The sequence below is a fragment of the Mugil cephalus genome, chromosome 9 (genome assembly GCF_022458985.1).
Source record: "Mugil cephalus isolate CIBA_MC_2020 chromosome 9, CIBA_Mcephalus_1.1, whole genome shotgun sequence".
NCBI lineage: Eukaryota > Metazoa > Chordata > Actinopteri > Mugiliformes > Mugilidae > Mugil > Mugil cephalus.
This window is the reverse complement of record NC_061778.1, coordinates 4,872,108-4,889,677: the sequence shown is the minus strand read 5'-3', so window position 1 is coordinate 4,889,677 and position 17,570 is coordinate 4,872,108. Positions and strand designations below refer to the sequence as shown.

The window sequence follows — 17,570 nt, the reverse complement described above, 5'->3', positions numbered from 1 at the left end:
TTCAGTGAGCTGAAACATACATCAGACAGAAATTAATGCTTCCTCTGCCTAAAAAGTTCAGTATGATCTTCATGCACTCTCCGGGTTCATCTCCGACTTGGTGCATTTTCATTTTCATTGCACATTTCTATAGCAGTCTGCAGCTTATTTATGGGCCTCTGCTGGGTTGGGCTCTGCAATAAACACAGAACCAACCACAGTTTCTTGCATCTCTGAAAATTCAGCGGTCGCAAATTTCTCTCTATGCCGCCTCCCAATGGTTTGGCCTTATTAATACGCTTTGCCAGGTGTAATAAACCAGTCCCAAAATGGGGGCAATCTTTAAGAGGAATGGCAATAAGAGATTTGCAGGAAGCTCTGCAGACCATATGAGACCGTTTTTTGTGTGTGTGTGTGTGTGTGTGTTGGTGGAAGGAGGCAAACATTCAATATAAAACTTGAAACCGGTGACGCTTTCATTAGTCCTGCTGTGTGCCGACGGCTTCGGAAAAGCCTCGAATATTAATCAAGTTTGAATATTTTTTTTCTTTTTCTTCTCCTCTCTGACATCTAAAACTGTCCAGTCACATTTCAGAAGATTAAATTAGAGTTAAATGACATGGAGCTCGCATGAATCATTAACCTCGCCGCCGCGGCATTGTTGAAATCCTACAGAAAAGCAACGAGCTGTAATTATCCTCCTTACTGAGGTGCCAGGTTGCGTAAGGGCTCAAGCTGAGCGTTCGAGACTTTGTGTTCTGTTAAACATCTTGTCGCTTTGCAGTCTTTTGGTAAATCTTAAAAGAAATTTAATATTTCATGTGGAAGTTTCGCGGAACACTTCCGCTCAATTAAACTCAGATTTTTCATTTAATTTCATTTGAACTCGATAAAGTATAGAATAAATCAAATACGTTTACATTTGACGTAGTGTTGACGGGCCTGTTTTCACTCCTGGGCTAAGCTAAGCTAGCAGAAGAGTGGTAGCTTCACGCTCTGGTGGTTTTAAATCTGCCGTCCACCTCCTCTAAAGTTCATATCAGTTATTTGCTTGTCTGTTTGCAGTCACCTTAATGGAGTCTCTGCTGGTTGCATAGCAACCGAACCAAGAAATAGCTCGGTCCATAAGCCCCCATAAAATTGCTGCATTGTTTTTCCCACTTCAGTTTCTTTTTTTTTCTTTTTTTTTGCAAATGCAAACAAATGAGATGAGATAATGTTCTAATAATTGAGCTGTGGAGGTGCTGCTAGGTGAATTCTGTTATCTCTGGACAGAGCCGGCGCTGCTGTTTTCCTGTTTCCTCTCCTGATGCTGAACTAAGGTAACTCAGCTTTTGGCTACAGGCGTTCATTTAACAGGCACACATGAGAGGCGTGCCAATTTGAACTCTGCGATGGAAAGAGTAATCGTATCTCCCACACTGTCAAACTGTTTCATTAACACTTAAAACGCAGTGCCAGAACGACACAGGCGGAAGCACTCGCTGCGCTGCATGGGTGTCACCATACTGTAACTGTAAAGGCTGACAACGTCTGAGGCACCGCGTCTGAAGGCAAACTGTTAAAGCAGAGAGTCAAAAAGTCAATCTCCAAGTCAGGCGTTGAACCGTCCTCGCTACAGTTCGAAAAGCAACAGTAAACTTTCAACTTTTAACCAAAACAGTAGTTTATTTTAAAGGATATTAGCAATTGTAAAAGCAATTATACAGACTACACCTGCTTTGAAGCACTTTCTAAACTCTGCTAATCTAACCCTCCAGTCTCAGCTGGGTCACCGTTGTGTAGCAACAGGCAACACACTGAAATAGAAGTTTATTCTCTCTTCACTGCGCTTTCTGTCTGTTGCTTGATGTAATGTATGCTGATTGCAGGGCCTATAGAGAGCCAAGCAGCTGCCTCTGATAAGCTGTTCATTCTAATCTGTGCCAGGTGGGGGAAAAAAAAAACAAAAAAAACAACTGCAACTAAAACTTGCATGAAGACTTCCAGATGCTGATTGTGTTTCCAGCACATTTTGCATGGGGTACAAAGGGGCATGATGGCTCAGCCCGCCTTAATGTAAATGAGTGTAATTAGTTAAAACTAGTTAGACTAGATCAGTGCCCTGTTATGTGAATGACAGCACAGAATGACAAACGAGTTTTTACATATGACAAGAAAACAAACTAGTATACGCTCACTTGCCAAAACATTAGGTACACTAGTGTATACATTCATTTTCTGGAACCCCTTGTCCTCTGGAGGGTCGCGGGGACAGAGGGACAGATTCACACTCAAACTCACAACTACTGCCAATTTAGAATCACTGCTTAACCTCGTGAGCATGTCTTTGGACGGTGGGACATGCAAACTCCGCACAGATAGACCCCGGTTGGCCAAAGTATTCGAACCCAGAACCTTTTTAGAAAATAAATGCATTCTAATATTACAATCCTGCACTAAATCCTCCGTCATGGCCGTTATAACGTTCAGGTTTTTCTCGAAACAGCGTCAGAAAGGTGGTAATTCAACTGGAGGATCACCTTGGATGATGCAGTGCTGTTAAACCAGACTGAATTAAACACCAACGACTGTCTGTTATGTGTTCTGACCCACTGTAGTTACATACAATGAAATTCAATAGTACTACAATCCACAGCCTGCAAAATGAAAACGTCGTTCTGTTATTTTAAACTAAAGCTGAATGGCATAACCTTCAGCTAAGATGTACTAATGGACTTTCATGTTAGAACGCCTTTGTTTTCACAGAGAATTGGCAAGTGGAGAGCAGCAGCAGCAGTTTTATAATGTGCGCGCACTGAATGCTGATAAAAAGAGCCGTCCTTTAAGGTCTACTCTGAGGTGTTGGGAATACATCTGCCTTCATATTAAACCCAAACATTTCTTGCAGCTAATTCCCTCTCTATTGTACAACACCTTCGCACATGGTCCTAAACCGGCATCTCCTTGCCATTCAAACAGGGACCTGATCACCACCACGCACTTGAGGAGACATTTTAAATTAAACCGTTTGTATACAGCATGAAGAAAAATACCCTTTTTTTTCTTTTTCTCTACACTGAGTGAAACAGAAACAGCTGCTGGAGTTTCTGGAAGCATGTGTCTGACATCTAGTGGAAGACATGGAGCAAGACAATTTTATACCATAACACTGTATTGTTTACATTCTGATTAAGGAAAAGAATCACTTAAAATTATCATTTCAAGCATTTATCTAAAAAAATTTTGACGATCAAAGACACTGTAACATCTGTAAAATACTTTAATAACTCAATAACTCAAAATTATTCTTAACTTTATTATCAGACTGGAAGAAAACCTAAACCAACACGACAGATAATTAAATATAACGATGTTGGCTTTGGAGTGCATGTGGAGACGATGACCTGCACACGTTAAGATGTTGACGTCTCGCAGCACGCGCTAGTTAAACTGTTGACAACTTGGATGACCTGCCGTTATCACCACCCTCTCACAGCGAAGCAGAGGTGGAGGCTGTAACTCGACCTTGGCTCTTAATGGCTGCGCGACAATGGTGACCCGTCCCACCGGCCCCGACTGCCCCTCTGTAGTGTCTATTTATAACGTCCAGACGCGGTGCAGAGGTTATTCAGGCGTGCCAGCGAAGGCGAGGCAACGGAGGAACAAAGGGTGAGAATATTCACAGTTGCTATTGTCGCTGCTGGCTATTGTTCTTTTCGCTTTTTAGTTTTTTAAATAAAAGTTGCCCTTCGTGTCTTTTGCTAATGTAAATATTGGATACATTTAGGATATAGCATATATCTCTATTTTCCTGGTTTGTGTAATGACAGTATCTTTCTTGCAAGTAGGGAAGGATGGATGGATGTATTACAAGAAACTTTTAAATCTTTACCTTACTCTTTAACAGCGTTTCTGGCTCACATTCTCCTCACATGTTCACATCCTTGTGTTCACAATGGTGAGTAGATTTGTTTTCACAGTCTAAAATATGATTCCCTCTTCAAAATTGTGCTACAACTTTTGATAATTACTTGACACTGATGACAGCTGATAAAGTTTTTCCTCATATTACAAGTGCAACTTGAGTCTTTCTACATCCTTTATTAGTATTATTGTTATTATTTATTATCCTCCTCCATGCATCTTAGTAGCAGGTGAAGTCACTTCAGAAATAAAAAACTATTTTTTCAGCTTTTAATAATTAACGTTGCCTGCTGTCACAAGCTACTGCGTTGTCTCTTTGTTTAGGTGAGGAGCAGAAGTTTGCCAGCGAGCCACCACAAGCACTGCGACAAGTGCTACAAAGCCCACTGTCAGGTCCCGGTGCAGATCTCCGTGTCGTGCTCGGTCATCAAGTGTCGTAAGCACTGCGGCGCCACCCTCCACATGTGCAAGGAAGAGGACCACCAGCTCCTGTGCCCAAACGAGACGGTGCCCTGCCTCAACGCCGAATACGGCTGCCCCCTCGTGATGCTGCGCCGCCGGCTGGCCAAACACCTGGAGGTCTGTCCCGCCAGCGTGGTCTGCTGCTCTCAGGAGTGGAACCGCTGGCCCGTGTCCGAAACTGATCCGGCCTTTTACAGAAATGTCTCTGGAAGCCCTCTTGCAAACACCGAGGAAAACCTCGACGTTGCTTTGGCGCTCAGGGATCAAGAGCTGCTGTTCCAGTCCATCAAGATGAAGACCGTGTTCCCAGAGTGGATGGAGGAGAAGGAACCCGCACCTGAGAATGTTTCTGCTGGTGTCGACGGCCCTGCAGAGGGAGCATCCTGCTCTTTAGATTCTGGTGAGTTCACAGAAAATGGCTGTGCAGGGATGGACGAAAAAGAACCGACTCAAGAGGAAGGGGAGGATTTGGCAAAGAGCAAGGATGCGACAGGTATTCAGAATTTTAGCTCGTGGGAGAAAATATTCAATAAGGAGAAGGGGGGATGCAAGGAAACTGCCAAGAACCTGAATAAGGAGGATAAAGGAAAAGAAGAGCAAAAAGCATCAAACAATCCTGGAAGGGCAAGAGAATCACGAGCGAGTGCTTCTACGTCCATGAGCTTGGGGGGTGCCACCGGCCTCGCACCGTGGCAAGACGGGGTCCTTGAGAGATTAAGTAAAGAAGTCCACATTTCAGAATATAACATGTATCTGGTGCACCACGGGGCGATGCTGATCAACTTTGGTCAGCTCGCCGCCTGCACGCCAAGAGAAAAGGATTTCGTTTATGGGAGCTTGGAGCCAATCGAGGTTAAATCCGTCCGCACGTTTAATATTCCCACCAGCTACCGAGCGAGACGCCATCACCTGAAGGACCCCGTGCGCAAGAACAATACGGCGCACAAGAGCGCTGACACCACAGATTTGGGCGTGTCCGTCGGGGAGCTCCCGAACAGCGATGAGGTCAGCACGACACTTCTGTGCTCCCTGGAAAAGGAGCTGAAGGGACACTCGATCTCGGAGAGCTCGTCAACCGACGGCCTTTACGTGGACATTGGAACGCAAACGTACAACTTTTCCTCTGCTCCGTTCAAATCGGACGCGTCGCTAGCCGACGTCGTGGCCGGCAAACCCCGCGGTCTTCACATGCACGTCGAAGCCGAATCTGTCACCAGAAGGCACAACAAAACGAGCTCGGCCTTCACGTACATGTGTGGCCACTTCTTTCGCCGCGACGAATACTGCTCTCATTTCAAGAACGCGCACTCTGACATCCAGGCCCCTCTAAACGGCTGGTTCCAGCAGCGCTGCCCTTTAGCCTACCTCGGCTGCACTTTCACTCAGACGAGGTTCCGGCCCGCAGGTTGTCAGGCGACGATCAGGTTCTGCAGAGACGTCAACGCCTTTGCGCTCCGGCCGCACGTCCCTTCGTGCCTCTGCGAAGGCGGGAAAGCCTCGGGCTCTCAGAGAAACGGTGCGCGCAGGCTGGATCCCCTGAGCCTGCTCCCCCTGGAGATCCTCCAGCATATCGCTGGTTACCTCGACAGCTTCACGTTGTCTCAGCTCTCCCAGGTGTCCCGTCTGATGAGGGAGCTGTGTGCCACGTTGTTAGAGGACAGAGGGATGGTCTCCCTCAAGTGGGAGAAAAAGACGTATTCTAACGGAAGGGCTTCCTGGAAATGTCGAAAGAAAGCAAGTATATTTTAAAAAACTTTTCATGATTTATGCTTTTGTCCTTTTATTCTCATGAAATTAAATTAGCTATAATGGGCACCTTGTGTCCAGGTCACTGGACTGCACAGGGACACTCTATTTCTCTCTTCTATTCAGTGATTTTGCTTGTTGCCATTTCACCTGATGACCCTGTTTTTTTCCTGAAACTCACGCACTGCAAACAGAACGGAAACACGAGGCCAACCTTCTATATCGGTTCTCCTTTAGTACCTGGCACTGATTTGTTCGGTTGACTGTCTCTGGAAAAATTTCAGTTATTCATGCAGCGTGACAGCTGCTGCAATGTAAACACCCTCAGACTCTCTCTAGTCCTCTCTAACAATGTTACAAAGTAAATCAGAGCCGTGTTGGCAACAGTTAACAAGATCCCACTGCACGGCTTCTCTCCGTGTCCTTAGACAACCCTGCTGCCTGCAGGGTCAGGCGGCTCAAAGAATTGAAATGTAATTTTCCCTCTTAATGTCGGTGTCCATGCAGCGGTCCAGTAATTAGATGGCTGAGAAAGCAACAACACAACAAAACCGATCAGAACTATAAACCGGTCCGGATCCTGACTTGAATTGAGATGACTGTATTTACAGGCAAACCGCGTGGGGAGAAGGGGTCGCACGCAGCAGCTGGGATCAATCCAAGGATGTTTTACATTAAACCGCTAAGCCACAGCAGACCTTGTGACTTAGACATCTCAGCCGTGAGGGCGCCTTGTGGTCCAGGGCTCTAAGCCACACAAAACGCCCCACCTAAATCCAGTGTGAACTCACGAGTGCATAAGGTTGAGATTTTAAGCGATTCAGACTCATGACCACGGAGCTCTGGGCATATTTATTCCTCATTTTGCCGCAGCAGCATCTCTTCCTGAGGTGCCTCCAAAGTTGCGCAGGGTTCCTTGAGGTGCTGTAGGCGAGCGCGCATCATCAATCGTCGTCAATTTTGGTTCCAGATGCACAGAATATTCAATTATGGGAGGATACACCAGTGAATTTGGCATAAAAAATAAAAAGCAGTCTAAATCTTTTAGTGGATTTGCGCAAACTACGAAAACGGAATGTAAATTTGGTTGGAAATCAGTGTTCTTTTGCGATTTAGCTGCCACCGGGAAGAGCAAAGGTCAAGTCAGAGCCTCAACAAACAAACCATTACATACTGTGAAAACACCTCTCTGCTTGACCTAATAAAAGAATAACGCGGTATAAATGCACGCGTGTGTATTTTTACATCGACTATCTCTGTCCTGCGGTGGTCATAAGACAAAGAGCATGCCGATGAGATCAGGGATGTGGAATGGCCTGCGGTAAACATAGTACCACCATAACAAGCCAGATATGTGATCATTCATGTAAACACGGGATGCTGATGAGGCTGCGTGGGCAGCAGCTGGACATTTGTTCCATTGTTTTTTTTTTTTTTTTATAAATTTTGGACAGAAATAACATCTTGACCTGACAAGTAATAGAAGAACTAAAAGCACATTTTGTGACCACACACTGCAGTGCCAGTTGATATGACAGCAGCAGCCTCCTACATCTTCCTCAGCTCTGCCTCCGTGTTTTTACAGGTTTGGAAATTCAGCTCCCTGTTTTCCTCCGTGGACAGATGGAGCTTCAGCGATTCTCCCTCCATGTCGAATCACTTGAAATCCTGCTCCTTCTACCAGAGAGCGGAGCGAACGGAGCCGGTGGCTTTGGCCTGCCTGGGAGAGGTCAGCGGCAAGCGCGGGGAGCTGAGGAACAACAGATGACGACGCTGGCGCGCTGGAGCACAGCGGGTGGAGAGCGGCGCGAGCGGTGCCATGTTTAGAAACGGAGAGACACAACATGTGTGCAGCAGCAGCAGCAGCCACACAACTGAGGAGTGGATAAAACCCCTGCATGTAGAGCTGCTGTATAAAAAAGCAGAAGGGGATTCAGAGCTGCAGTGTGTTAAAGCTCTGTAGGCAGATGCTGTGTTTCTGGCATGAACCACTGTTTTTGACATGATTTATCAATCCTGCGTTTCCTTATGACATCGGGTCCTTTTTCCTCATATTAAGGCGAAATCACTTCCAGCTGGATTTATTTATGCACCGCTTGAGAGAAACATTTAACTTGATATTATGACATATGTCCTCATAATCTCTAGTGTGTTTGGCCTACTGAGCTGTGTTGTTTCTTCCATATTATTTTATTTGAATGAACAGGACTGACTTCTGCTGGATAACATGACAAGACTGACATCTACTGGCTAAAAGCTGAAGTGCCTTATTAAAGAACTAGTTTGATATTTGAACAGTAGCACATGCTTTCTGATGTAATCTCTGCGTATCCTGTTTAATAAATGTGACTTGCAGGTGGAATTTTGTTGCACAGGACATGGAAATATAAAAAGGCAACTTTATTGACCTCAGGCTTCATAACAGAATCAGGTGCACAAACTGTCGACACCATCTACTGCATCTCGGACACCTCTGGGTTGCGTAGCTTGTTGATCACCTCCGACAACATTTTGTTGCAGAGGGCGGCGTACGGATTAAGAGCCACGGCCTGCTGTCGGGCAAATTCACTTCCAAGCGCAGCTGCCTTCTCAAAATCCGCCTTTGCTTTATCATTCTGGCATTTTAATCTGAGTAAAAGGCCTCTCTGCACCAGCGCCTGGCTGGCAGTTCGTCCGGCGCCGCCGCTCAGAGCAATCGCTCGGTCCAGGTCCTCCAGGGCTCCTGAGAGGAGGAGCACAAGCGCACAATTTAGAATTTGTCACTTCATTATGTTTCCCAAACAACTCAGTTTGGACTGAAACTCAGCCGAATGCATTATTGATTCCGAGCCTCTGAATTTGCTTTGAATTACTTTCATTAAAAAAACAATAAACTGAAAATAATGGAACAATATTCATGCAGAAAGAAATGGAATTTCGAATGCAACAGTAATCTTGTTGGTAACATACAGAATAAACACGTGGGTGTTTTGTTGGCATTTATTAGAATATCTTGTAGGTTGACAGCTGCAGGAATCAGGCGACTTTAAAAAAGCTCCACCTCTCAAAAGGAAGCCCCAATTTTGCTGTGACTGGCGCGGTTGGCAAAGTGAATGTAAAAAAAAAACACCACAGCGACATTCACACGCTCCAAAAAGACGTTGCGTGATCCAAGAAATACGATTTGGAACGGCTCAAACACAAGCATTCGCTGTAATGTATGATAATGTACGTTAAAATTTCAAGGGAAGCTTCACTGTGTCTATGAAAAATCGCTTATTTTATTGCTTTGGGAAAAATCCATTTTCTCATGCTCATTTCTTTAGAAGCAAGGACTTACACACAAAAAAAATAAATAAATTCTGGTGAGGATTCAGGTGATTCATTGTCCTCAAACTCGATGCCCTTGTGACAGCGAGCCGGTGAAAGAACCAAACGCAAGGCTAACTCGGCGCTCGTTCAGTAACACTGCGGATAAAGCGCATCAGATAGACAAAGCCCTGATACCTGTCATGCTGCAATCAGACTCTGCAGTGTAATATTTTGGAGCTCTGGGGCGTCTCTGGAAAGGGTTATTACTGAATTTGTTGCATGTACCTGCTGCGTCCCCCTGCAGCCGCAGGGCCTGTGCCCGGTTGTTATAGGCTGAGGCTCGCTGAGGCAGGATCTGGATTGCCTGGCTGAACAGTTGAAGTGCGGCTTGCAAATCCCCAGCCTCTGCCGCTGAGACACCCCGCATCTCCAACTCTTTCACTTGCTTCAGCAACTCTGTGTCAAAGCCGCTGTCTGGTAGGAGGAGATAAACAGGTTGAAAAAGCACTCAAACTCAATTGACAGGTACCGTGGCAAGGAAAACACAGAAATGTCACCAAGAACTCAGTTTGGATTACAATGTCATGTTTTTTTTTCTCAGCTCAGGAATGGAATGCGATCAAATGAATTCAATGTGCTGTGACGTGATACGTGCAGACACATCAAGTCAGAAGCTCGCGCTCACCGTCGTCAATTAATTCCTCCTCTTGGTTAAGGCCAGGAACGTCTCCAAATGGGGTGGTGGGGTTGAATATAGCCTGGAGAACAGCTCTGTCATGTGCCGAGGCCATCGTAGCAGTGTGTGTGTGAAGGAAGCAGCAAAATATGGCAAAATCAGGCTGTTACAGCGGGGTGGAGAATTCTTCCTCCCCTAACTTCTGCCATTTCCACTGGCCAATCAAAGAAGGGGGTGGAAGCAGATGTGGACTTTGAGTTTTTCCTGCAGAGCACATCTGTATTTGGTTAACTCAAAAATGCAGGCCAGTAAATACTACATGCTGCACAGCTTTTGTAATAGTGAAAGCCTTCTTGAAGACAGTCTGATGACCATTTCTGTGAATGTAATGTGAATGTAATGTAAATACAAGGAAATGTTGAGTTTTATCAGAAACTCTGCTTGTCTACACTTGCATGAAAACAAAATAAGCTATTAGAGAAGCTAAAATAGCAGCGCAACACAAACGTTTATAAAGAAGGAAAACTGCTGCTAACGCCTTCATGGGCACTCTTTAATGTTTATTCAAGCAACAACTTTGCTTAATATAAAGGGGTTAGAACAGATTAGAATAAATTATAATATTTAATAAAATATAAAATAAATAAAAATAACATAAAATACTAGATTCTGATTGGCTGCAGTGTGTCCAATTAGTAAGTAGTTCCGGTCAAGCCGCCAGTTCACCATTATAAATTAATACACTGCCCTAGTCAGTGTCCAAAGCGGTAACCACAGCAACAGACAAACTAAAGTGGCGCAGGTATGGCCTCGAAATGTCTGCTGTGAATTAAATGATATTAGATTTACGTGCATCGGCTGCGCATAGTTCAATTTGCTTTAAAGGTTGCTTGCATAATCTCAACTTTGTTGGCTAGCGGACTAACGGACTAGAAAACTGTGCCGTTACCAAAGTCGTATTTGAGTCGCCGCCATCTTTGTGCCCGAAACTGCCGCAGCGCCTCACAGCGTTAACAGAGGAGACGGAGGAAGAAGTGGTGAATTAACTTAACTAAAAAAATAAACAGCCCACAGACCTATACAGAAAGGTTGCCGTATTTTATTATTATTATTATTATTATTATTATTATTATTATTATTATTAGAATACAGAAGAAAATATTTAACTGTCTAAAACTGCATCTATGAACAAAACGTTATGCTGAGGGAAGTGGTGTGGTAGTCCGTTTTAAAGTTATGCGCTTGGTGGAAACTCCGCCATCTTGGAAGCTCGACTCGGCGGGAGTGAGGATTAGCGCAGTCATGGCCTATAATCAACTTAAGATTTGTCGAATTTGCAAAATATGCATGAAAATATCAAATAACAGTTTCATTATTTTCTAGCCATGTGCTCTGGCCTCCACATCATTTCTTATCAATTTGCTTTTAAGCTAATATTTCCTCTAAAACCACAGCGTGGTACTACGTAGTTTGCATTTAATACTTGTGCTATTGTCATCACACTTTGCTTATATCATCCTTGTACTTAAATAGCATTTCTAACATTTCACTTGTTGTGTTCACTGTGAATGTATGTGAATCTATTCTTCGATATATTTCCTTCCAGTTATCAGTTCATATCACATCCTAAATAATGAGGAATAAAAATAGGGTTAACACATGGAGTTTGGAGGAAAGGTATTCTGTCTTACCAATGAGATGTTGCATGGTCGACTAAAATATAGCATAATTGAATTTTACAGGTGACAACCAAAGAGACAGAGCATGCTCTCCAAAAATGCTATCTGCAGTGACTGCTGGGCCTCCAGGTCGACGGTGGCTTGATGTGGAAAAAGCTCCTTTAAAGGTAAAACATGGTTGGTCTTTGTTGCATGTGTTACGATGCTATGACGTTAGAAACTTTGTTAAATCATAACAGGCAGCGCTTCTTGCTGCAGTCACACATTTTAAATCAAGTTAGATGGCTGTTTTCCTCTAGTTATAATTCAGCAGCTAATTCTGTTTAACAAAAATACATATTTTATTTATAGATATGTGTCTAAACCCTAGAACTCTATGGAGAAGATCTAGTTCTGCTTTGAGGGAAATTACATATTTAACTGTAAATCATAAGTGTGTATGTAGTAGTAGCTTAGAAACAGTGTTTGGGAGATAAATATATGATAAAAATATGATAAATTATTACTATCTACAGTGAGCATTATTCTGATTTGCTCTTCTTTCGTCTCTCTTCTCCCTTTGACAAACAATTGAACAATTGTTTTTCTTCAGGCCGCAGAAATTATTAAAATGAAACTGTCTGAGGAAACAAATCCCTCTTTGGTAACACTACTCACATCTCACACTGCGTGAGGGATCACAAATAGACTGATTGAAGGTGTCAGAAGCCAGAACAGCTGGGTACCGCTGTGAACTGTCACACAGTAATAGTACACAGAACAAATCTTTAGTGTAAGCAACAGTATTATGACAGTGTACACAGTGTTAAACATAATATGTCCACATGACTCACGCTCAATTATTAGTATTTTCTATTTCTACCGTCTCATTTTTTTTTTTTTTTCACTTTGTCAGATTTTTGTGATAATGTATTGCAGTATTTTTTCTGCGACATCAAGCCAGTGGTTGGATGTTGGTCACCGTCTGTGGCCCTAGTTTTTCTGGTGTATCACCGCTGCCTCTATCCAGACTCCCGTCGACAGCTTTCCAGCCAAAACAGCATGTTGAATCGTAGCGAGTTAGGGGAGAGAGAGATCCCTGTGATCGCCTGTTGAGCTTAATGAACACCTGCACGAGAAGAGAAACGGAAGAGACAAATACACAAATAAGTTAACAACAGCGTGATCATCCAGAGTTAATAATCTGTAGACCGGCAGATCTGCAGTATTCAAGAGAGTCCAGCTCTGTACGACCGTTTGTAGTTTTTCCTAGCCTCCCAGCTAATCAGAGCTTCTCCAGTTTCCCAGAAGAGTTTTTTTTTTTTTACTTTTATTTTGGCCCAGATACAGTCAGCCTTTGTTGCTGGTAGCTTTTTGATGTTGGTTTGATGTGTCCATACCTTGATGCTTTACAGAGTAACTCGATTCTATACCGACGCACGTCATGGTAAAACAGTACTACAGAAAAGTCCAAGGACGGGACGTGGGAACAAATGTGATTAATGTGTGTTGTTGATGTGATTTACCAAGTGTGCGTCTGCCAAATCAAACGATTAGTCTTCAGTTTTGTCCAAAAGTTAAATACAATAAATATATTTTATTTATTGTCTTAAGTCCTGGTAACAATAATTATTATTTATCTGTTTGCTGTGGCTGACAGATAATATCAATCTCCCATGTTTTTAGATAGACAGGTTCATTGTACACTTATTGTTTATAGGTGAAGGCTAATCAGTCCCAGACATTTTCCAGTCATTGAAAAGCTATAAAAATAAACAAATAAATAATTTTCATATCGAACTTGACATTTGCTGATTAGAAATGCGTGTGCCTTTTTACAATATACTGGCTATCATTTCGCTGGTATCATGCATCATCTCCTCTGTCCACACTGATTTCCAGGTATTTCTGTTAGATGGAAGAAGATCGACCGTATTGCACATCCTACTAGGACATTATATGTATATGTATGTGACAGATTACAGAGAAAAGGAGAATGTCAGCGCCTATAATAGATAGTGAAGTTACAGAAGTGAAATGAAGAGACCTTAACAGAAACGGGTAGCTAAAAATAATTTCAAAAGAAGGTGCTGTTGCATGTAACAAATGGCAGATAACAGGGGCAGGGAACAAGATATATTGCCACAAGGGGAAACCAATAGCAGCCAAAGTAAGAGATATAAATACAGGGGAGAGAGATCAAAACTATACGATCAAACATGGAAACGCTGGGGCTTGTCATCGTTCTCATTGGCTCGGAAAGTAAACTGCGAGTATCTCCAGCAAATGTGTGTAAGTGAGTCACAGAGATGAAACTGGTTCCAGCTCAAAGACTTTTTCAGTTGTTTCCAATTACTGGCAGCAGTGATCTGGAACAAGAGCGAACTAGCTGAGGTTCAGACTGTTGGTGCTTTTAAAAGGCCGAGGCAGATCTGATGTAGAAGTGTAGCGGCTGTATCGTCTAGCGCGCGGCCTCTATTGTTATGAATTGCGATCTTTGGTTCATTTGTAGCTTGGAAATTCAAATTCTTTAGGTTTATATTTTAGGTCTCTGACCCCAAACCCACAGAAGCAACTCTGTCTAATAAAAATATTGAGCTTCACTTTGCCTTCAGACAGCCGGGACAAAAGCGACCACACGGCTACACATAATGGAGGAAGCTTGAAACTTTTCCAAGCACATATACCCCTGAGCAGCTTCCATTCGAATTAAATTAATCTTGTAACGTTCTTCTTTTTAGTATGAACCAGTGGTTTTAATCAATAGACGGGATCTGCATTTTTTTTAATCCTAGAAGTTATTCCACGTTTGGAAACTGTCCACCCTTTCAACTGAGCCATGGTCCTCTGCCACATTGAGTTTCACCAGACCTACAAACAAAGTGCTACCTACTGCAGGGAGGAAGCATGCCAGCGACATCTGTGAGTGGGTGTGTTCATGTGAACAGTCTCATACCACGGCCACTCACTAACAGAGATGAAGGCAGATTAAAAGCAGTAAATCTGGGACGGTTAGAAAATCATAATGTCCGTTCATCAATTTACTGGATTGTTTGCTGAGCTCCTGCCAGCAGTGACCAGAGGATTTTACTGGATGTTACTGCAAAAAAAAAAAATGGCTTCTGTTTGACCTTTTAGTTGTTGTATTACATAAATGACATGGAATGTGTTTACTAGGAAACTTTAGAGGAGTTTGCATGTGGGTATTTTGGTGTTTTTAGAGAGAGCAATCTGTTTCCCCGTTTACAGTTTTCACCTGACGGAAGTTGCTGCTCCACCGTCATGTGACTTAAGTGTTTTCACATGATAATTATCATCCGAAGTGATGCAACAAACTCACACGATAGCACAAACTAACTAGCCAAAAGAGGAAGCAACAGATCATCAACTTTCATGTTCTACGAGTTGTTTTTTAAATGGAGTCTGGTGGCTTTGAAGAGAGCATTGATACATGTGATGCTTTCAGTTCCCTGTCGGGCAGGGATGTCTAATGGCGAGGTAAAGCAGAGATAATAATCTGAATGTAGCTCACCATAAAACTGATACTGATTTATTCGTGCTGTGCCATGTTTAAGGGGCTAATATACATTTTACAGCCGGACCTTCAAAGCTTGGCTTTAGTGAAAGCACTCCGGACTAACTGGTGGCGTGCCAGCCACCATTTACTGTAAGTAATACATCGACAGTGGCTAAGTACCTCATGCAACCCCACTATGTATGCAGCAGCAAATGTGAATGTGACATTTTGGATTTTCTGCTTGCAAGAAAATTGCAGGCCTTAATGACACCTCCAGCCACAATTTACTGTAAGACTAATGAGCACGTTTTTAAGTATCTGATTTAAACGTCTGTTGGTGTACTTAAGCAATTCCATATTCTACAGATATTCTGAGAGTTAATTCAGAAGAAAATCTGATTTAGCCAAATAGCTGGAAGGTTTTTAAAAGGCAATTAAAAACCCTAGACAGAGCAGTTATTTTGTGAGGCGATAAAAATCCAAGAGAAGTGTCGACCGCCTTGATTGCAGGGCAAAGCGAAGTTTTCTTTTTTACCACTTGAGAGAGCTCTTGCTGCTTTTATTTCTGCCGGGCCTCATGCTCCCCATCCGCCGAGTCAGTGTAGATAGTTTGATCCTGCAGGACTCCCATTTTCCACTGGGTAATACAAGTTAAAGAGTGAGGGCCAGGCTATCATGTTCACGGTCACTCTGTAAGCGCTAGATTTTCTGCAGAAGCGTGGTGTGTCCCCTATGGCCTCCCCTGTAGTGCTAAAGCAGAGAGGCAATTGTGTGAGGATTATCAGTCTCCTATTACTGCACATGTCACTGCATCAGCACCACTGAACCTGATTATGTCAATAGGGAAGCACACTGACAGTGTTTACAGACTCCGAAACCAGGAGGATGAGAGGATGGAGCAGCTTCTGCCGTAGGCCAGGAGGGAAATTAGCAGATAATCAAAAAATACTGACCCTCAGTAGCAGTACTGCAGTAAAACCCAATGCAAACGCACAGCACTGGACACATTCTCTGTATTTCCTCTCAGCAATTACAATGGGAATAATTAGATTAAATGTGACTGCAGCAGCCGAGGATAAATAATGGAGCAGCTGCTACTGGAATGCTAACAGTGGATGACAACAACATTACTACTCATTATCTGTTTAGTAGACAGAACAGTCATTTCTTAACAGAACCTCCTGATGGACTAAAACCAACAACAAGTTTTTTTTTCTCAGCCATCCCCTTGGTGCAAATGAGCAATGGAACCTAAACAAATCAGGTGTTAAAAGAATATCTCTTGCTGTTTGACCTGCATGTGTTCACCCTTTCTTCTCCTCTCTCCTCGTGCTCTTGTTGCTTTATGACGTGCGGCGAAGAAACGGATTCGGATATCATAATAACTCTGAGAGGCCTTAGCTCTGCTCCACTACTGTCTGTAAATCTGACATCAAAGCCCGTGCTCCTAATCCCCCTGCCCTATGGAGGTAAACAGGGGCCCTGGTGTGTCGATACCTGGCCCGTTATGATGACGACGGACTGCGGCGTGCTGTGCAGGGGCACTCTGAGCTGGATTAAAACAAAGTAATCCTCTCTCCGGAGAGATGGAGGTTAAGCAAATAAACAATGCACTCTCTTTATGGGAAATCTTCGGCAACATCCTCTGTGCTGCGGCACAATAGCTCGTACTACTTCCTGCCAGAAAAAGGTTTTATGTAGAGAAAGCCTCGGCTATATGTTAGTCTGTAAATCACATAAAAGAGACTCAATGGCATAAGGAAATATGATCTTCTGTAATATCTGTAATATGTCCACTTCCAAGCGTTCAACACGTATCTTCACTATGTTCTGGTTTATGACATTTTAGGCTTTATAAGTAAGTTACATAGAAGAAATGTGGCTTTGTTTGGCTTATAGTTCAGCTGGGATGATTGTGGCAGAGCTGTCAGGCGCCACTGATGTTTCCCACTCTATTGCGTGCGGTGAGAACCATATTCATAAATCACGCTGCGATTTATTACCAGACGTCAGTTCGGTTTCTCAATTCCAACTAATTGGTTAACATCATATGGCTGTAGTTTTATTTCAGTGTATGGGAAAGTATTTACATTCATTTGCAACATGACACATCCTCGGTGTGACTTCCACCGTCATGTGAAGGGATCATTAACACTGGGAACCGAGGGCCCCGTGTCACTTCACCTTTTTTTTTTCTTTAAAGAACGGTATAATGTACAACAGACACAGCGTTTGAGAGGGCAATGTCAACTTTATTGGCTCACTGATGCATTCATTGTATTCTCATCGAAGAGAAGTGTTGTTAAAGGCTGTTTTTTTTTATCCCCCACCAATC

The 17,570-nt window shown here is 43.3% G+C and overlaps 2 protein-coding genes across 2 annotated transcripts; one reads left to right on the top strand and one right to left on the bottom strand.

The window, feature by feature from the left end:
* The first annotated feature begins 3,358 nt into the window (after nucleotides 1–3,358).
* On the top strand, nucleotides 3,359–8,388 carry LOC125012971 (F-box only protein 40). Its single transcript, XM_047593211.1, has 4 exons — nucleotides 3,359–3,630; nucleotides 3,869–3,919; nucleotides 4,210–6,081; nucleotides 7,679–8,388. The coding sequence occupies exons 2-4, from the start codon at nucleotides 3,917–3,919 to the stop codon at nucleotides 7,859–7,861; spliced, it is 2,058 nt and encodes a 685-aa protein (XP_047449167.1). The 5' UTR covers nucleotides 3,359–3,630; nucleotides 3,869–3,916; the 3' UTR covers nucleotides 7,862–8,388.
* Nucleotides 8,389–8,478: 90 nt separating this feature from the next.
* Nucleotides 8,479–10,254, bottom strand: ttc36 (tetratricopeptide repeat domain 36). Its single transcript, XM_047593212.1, has 3 exons — nucleotides 10,070–10,254; nucleotides 9,670–9,858; nucleotides 8,479–8,815 (listed from the first exon to the last, which is right to left on the bottom strand). Exons 1-3 carry the CDS (start codon nucleotides 10,173–10,175, stop codon nucleotides 8,547–8,549), a joined length of 564 nt encoding a protein of 187 aa, XP_047449168.1. The 5' UTR covers nucleotides 10,176–10,254; the 3' UTR covers nucleotides 8,479–8,546.
* Between the last annotated feature and the right edge of the window lie 7,316 nt (nucleotides 10,255–17,570).

Excerpts from the sequence above, each read along its gene's own strand:
- LOC125012971 (XM_047593211.1), top strand. Across the intron at positions 6,082-7,678 it reads CCTGGAAATGTCGAAAGAAA|GTTTGGAAATTCAGCTCCCT; the intron begins GCAAGTATATTT and ends GTGTTTTTACAG.
- ttc36 (XM_047593212.1), bottom strand. The coding sequence starts at position 10,175 with ATGGCCTCGGCACATGACAGAGCTGTTCTCCAGGCTATATTCAACCCC. Across the intron at positions 9,859-10,069 it reads GGAGGAATTAATTGACGACG|ACAGCGGCTTTGACACAGAG; the intron begins GTGAGCGCGAGC and ends TCCTCCTACCAG. Across the intron at positions 8,816-9,669 it reads GCTGCAGGGGGACGCAGCAG|GAGCCCTGGAGGACCTGGAC; the intron begins GTACATGCAACA and ends TCCTCCTCTCAG.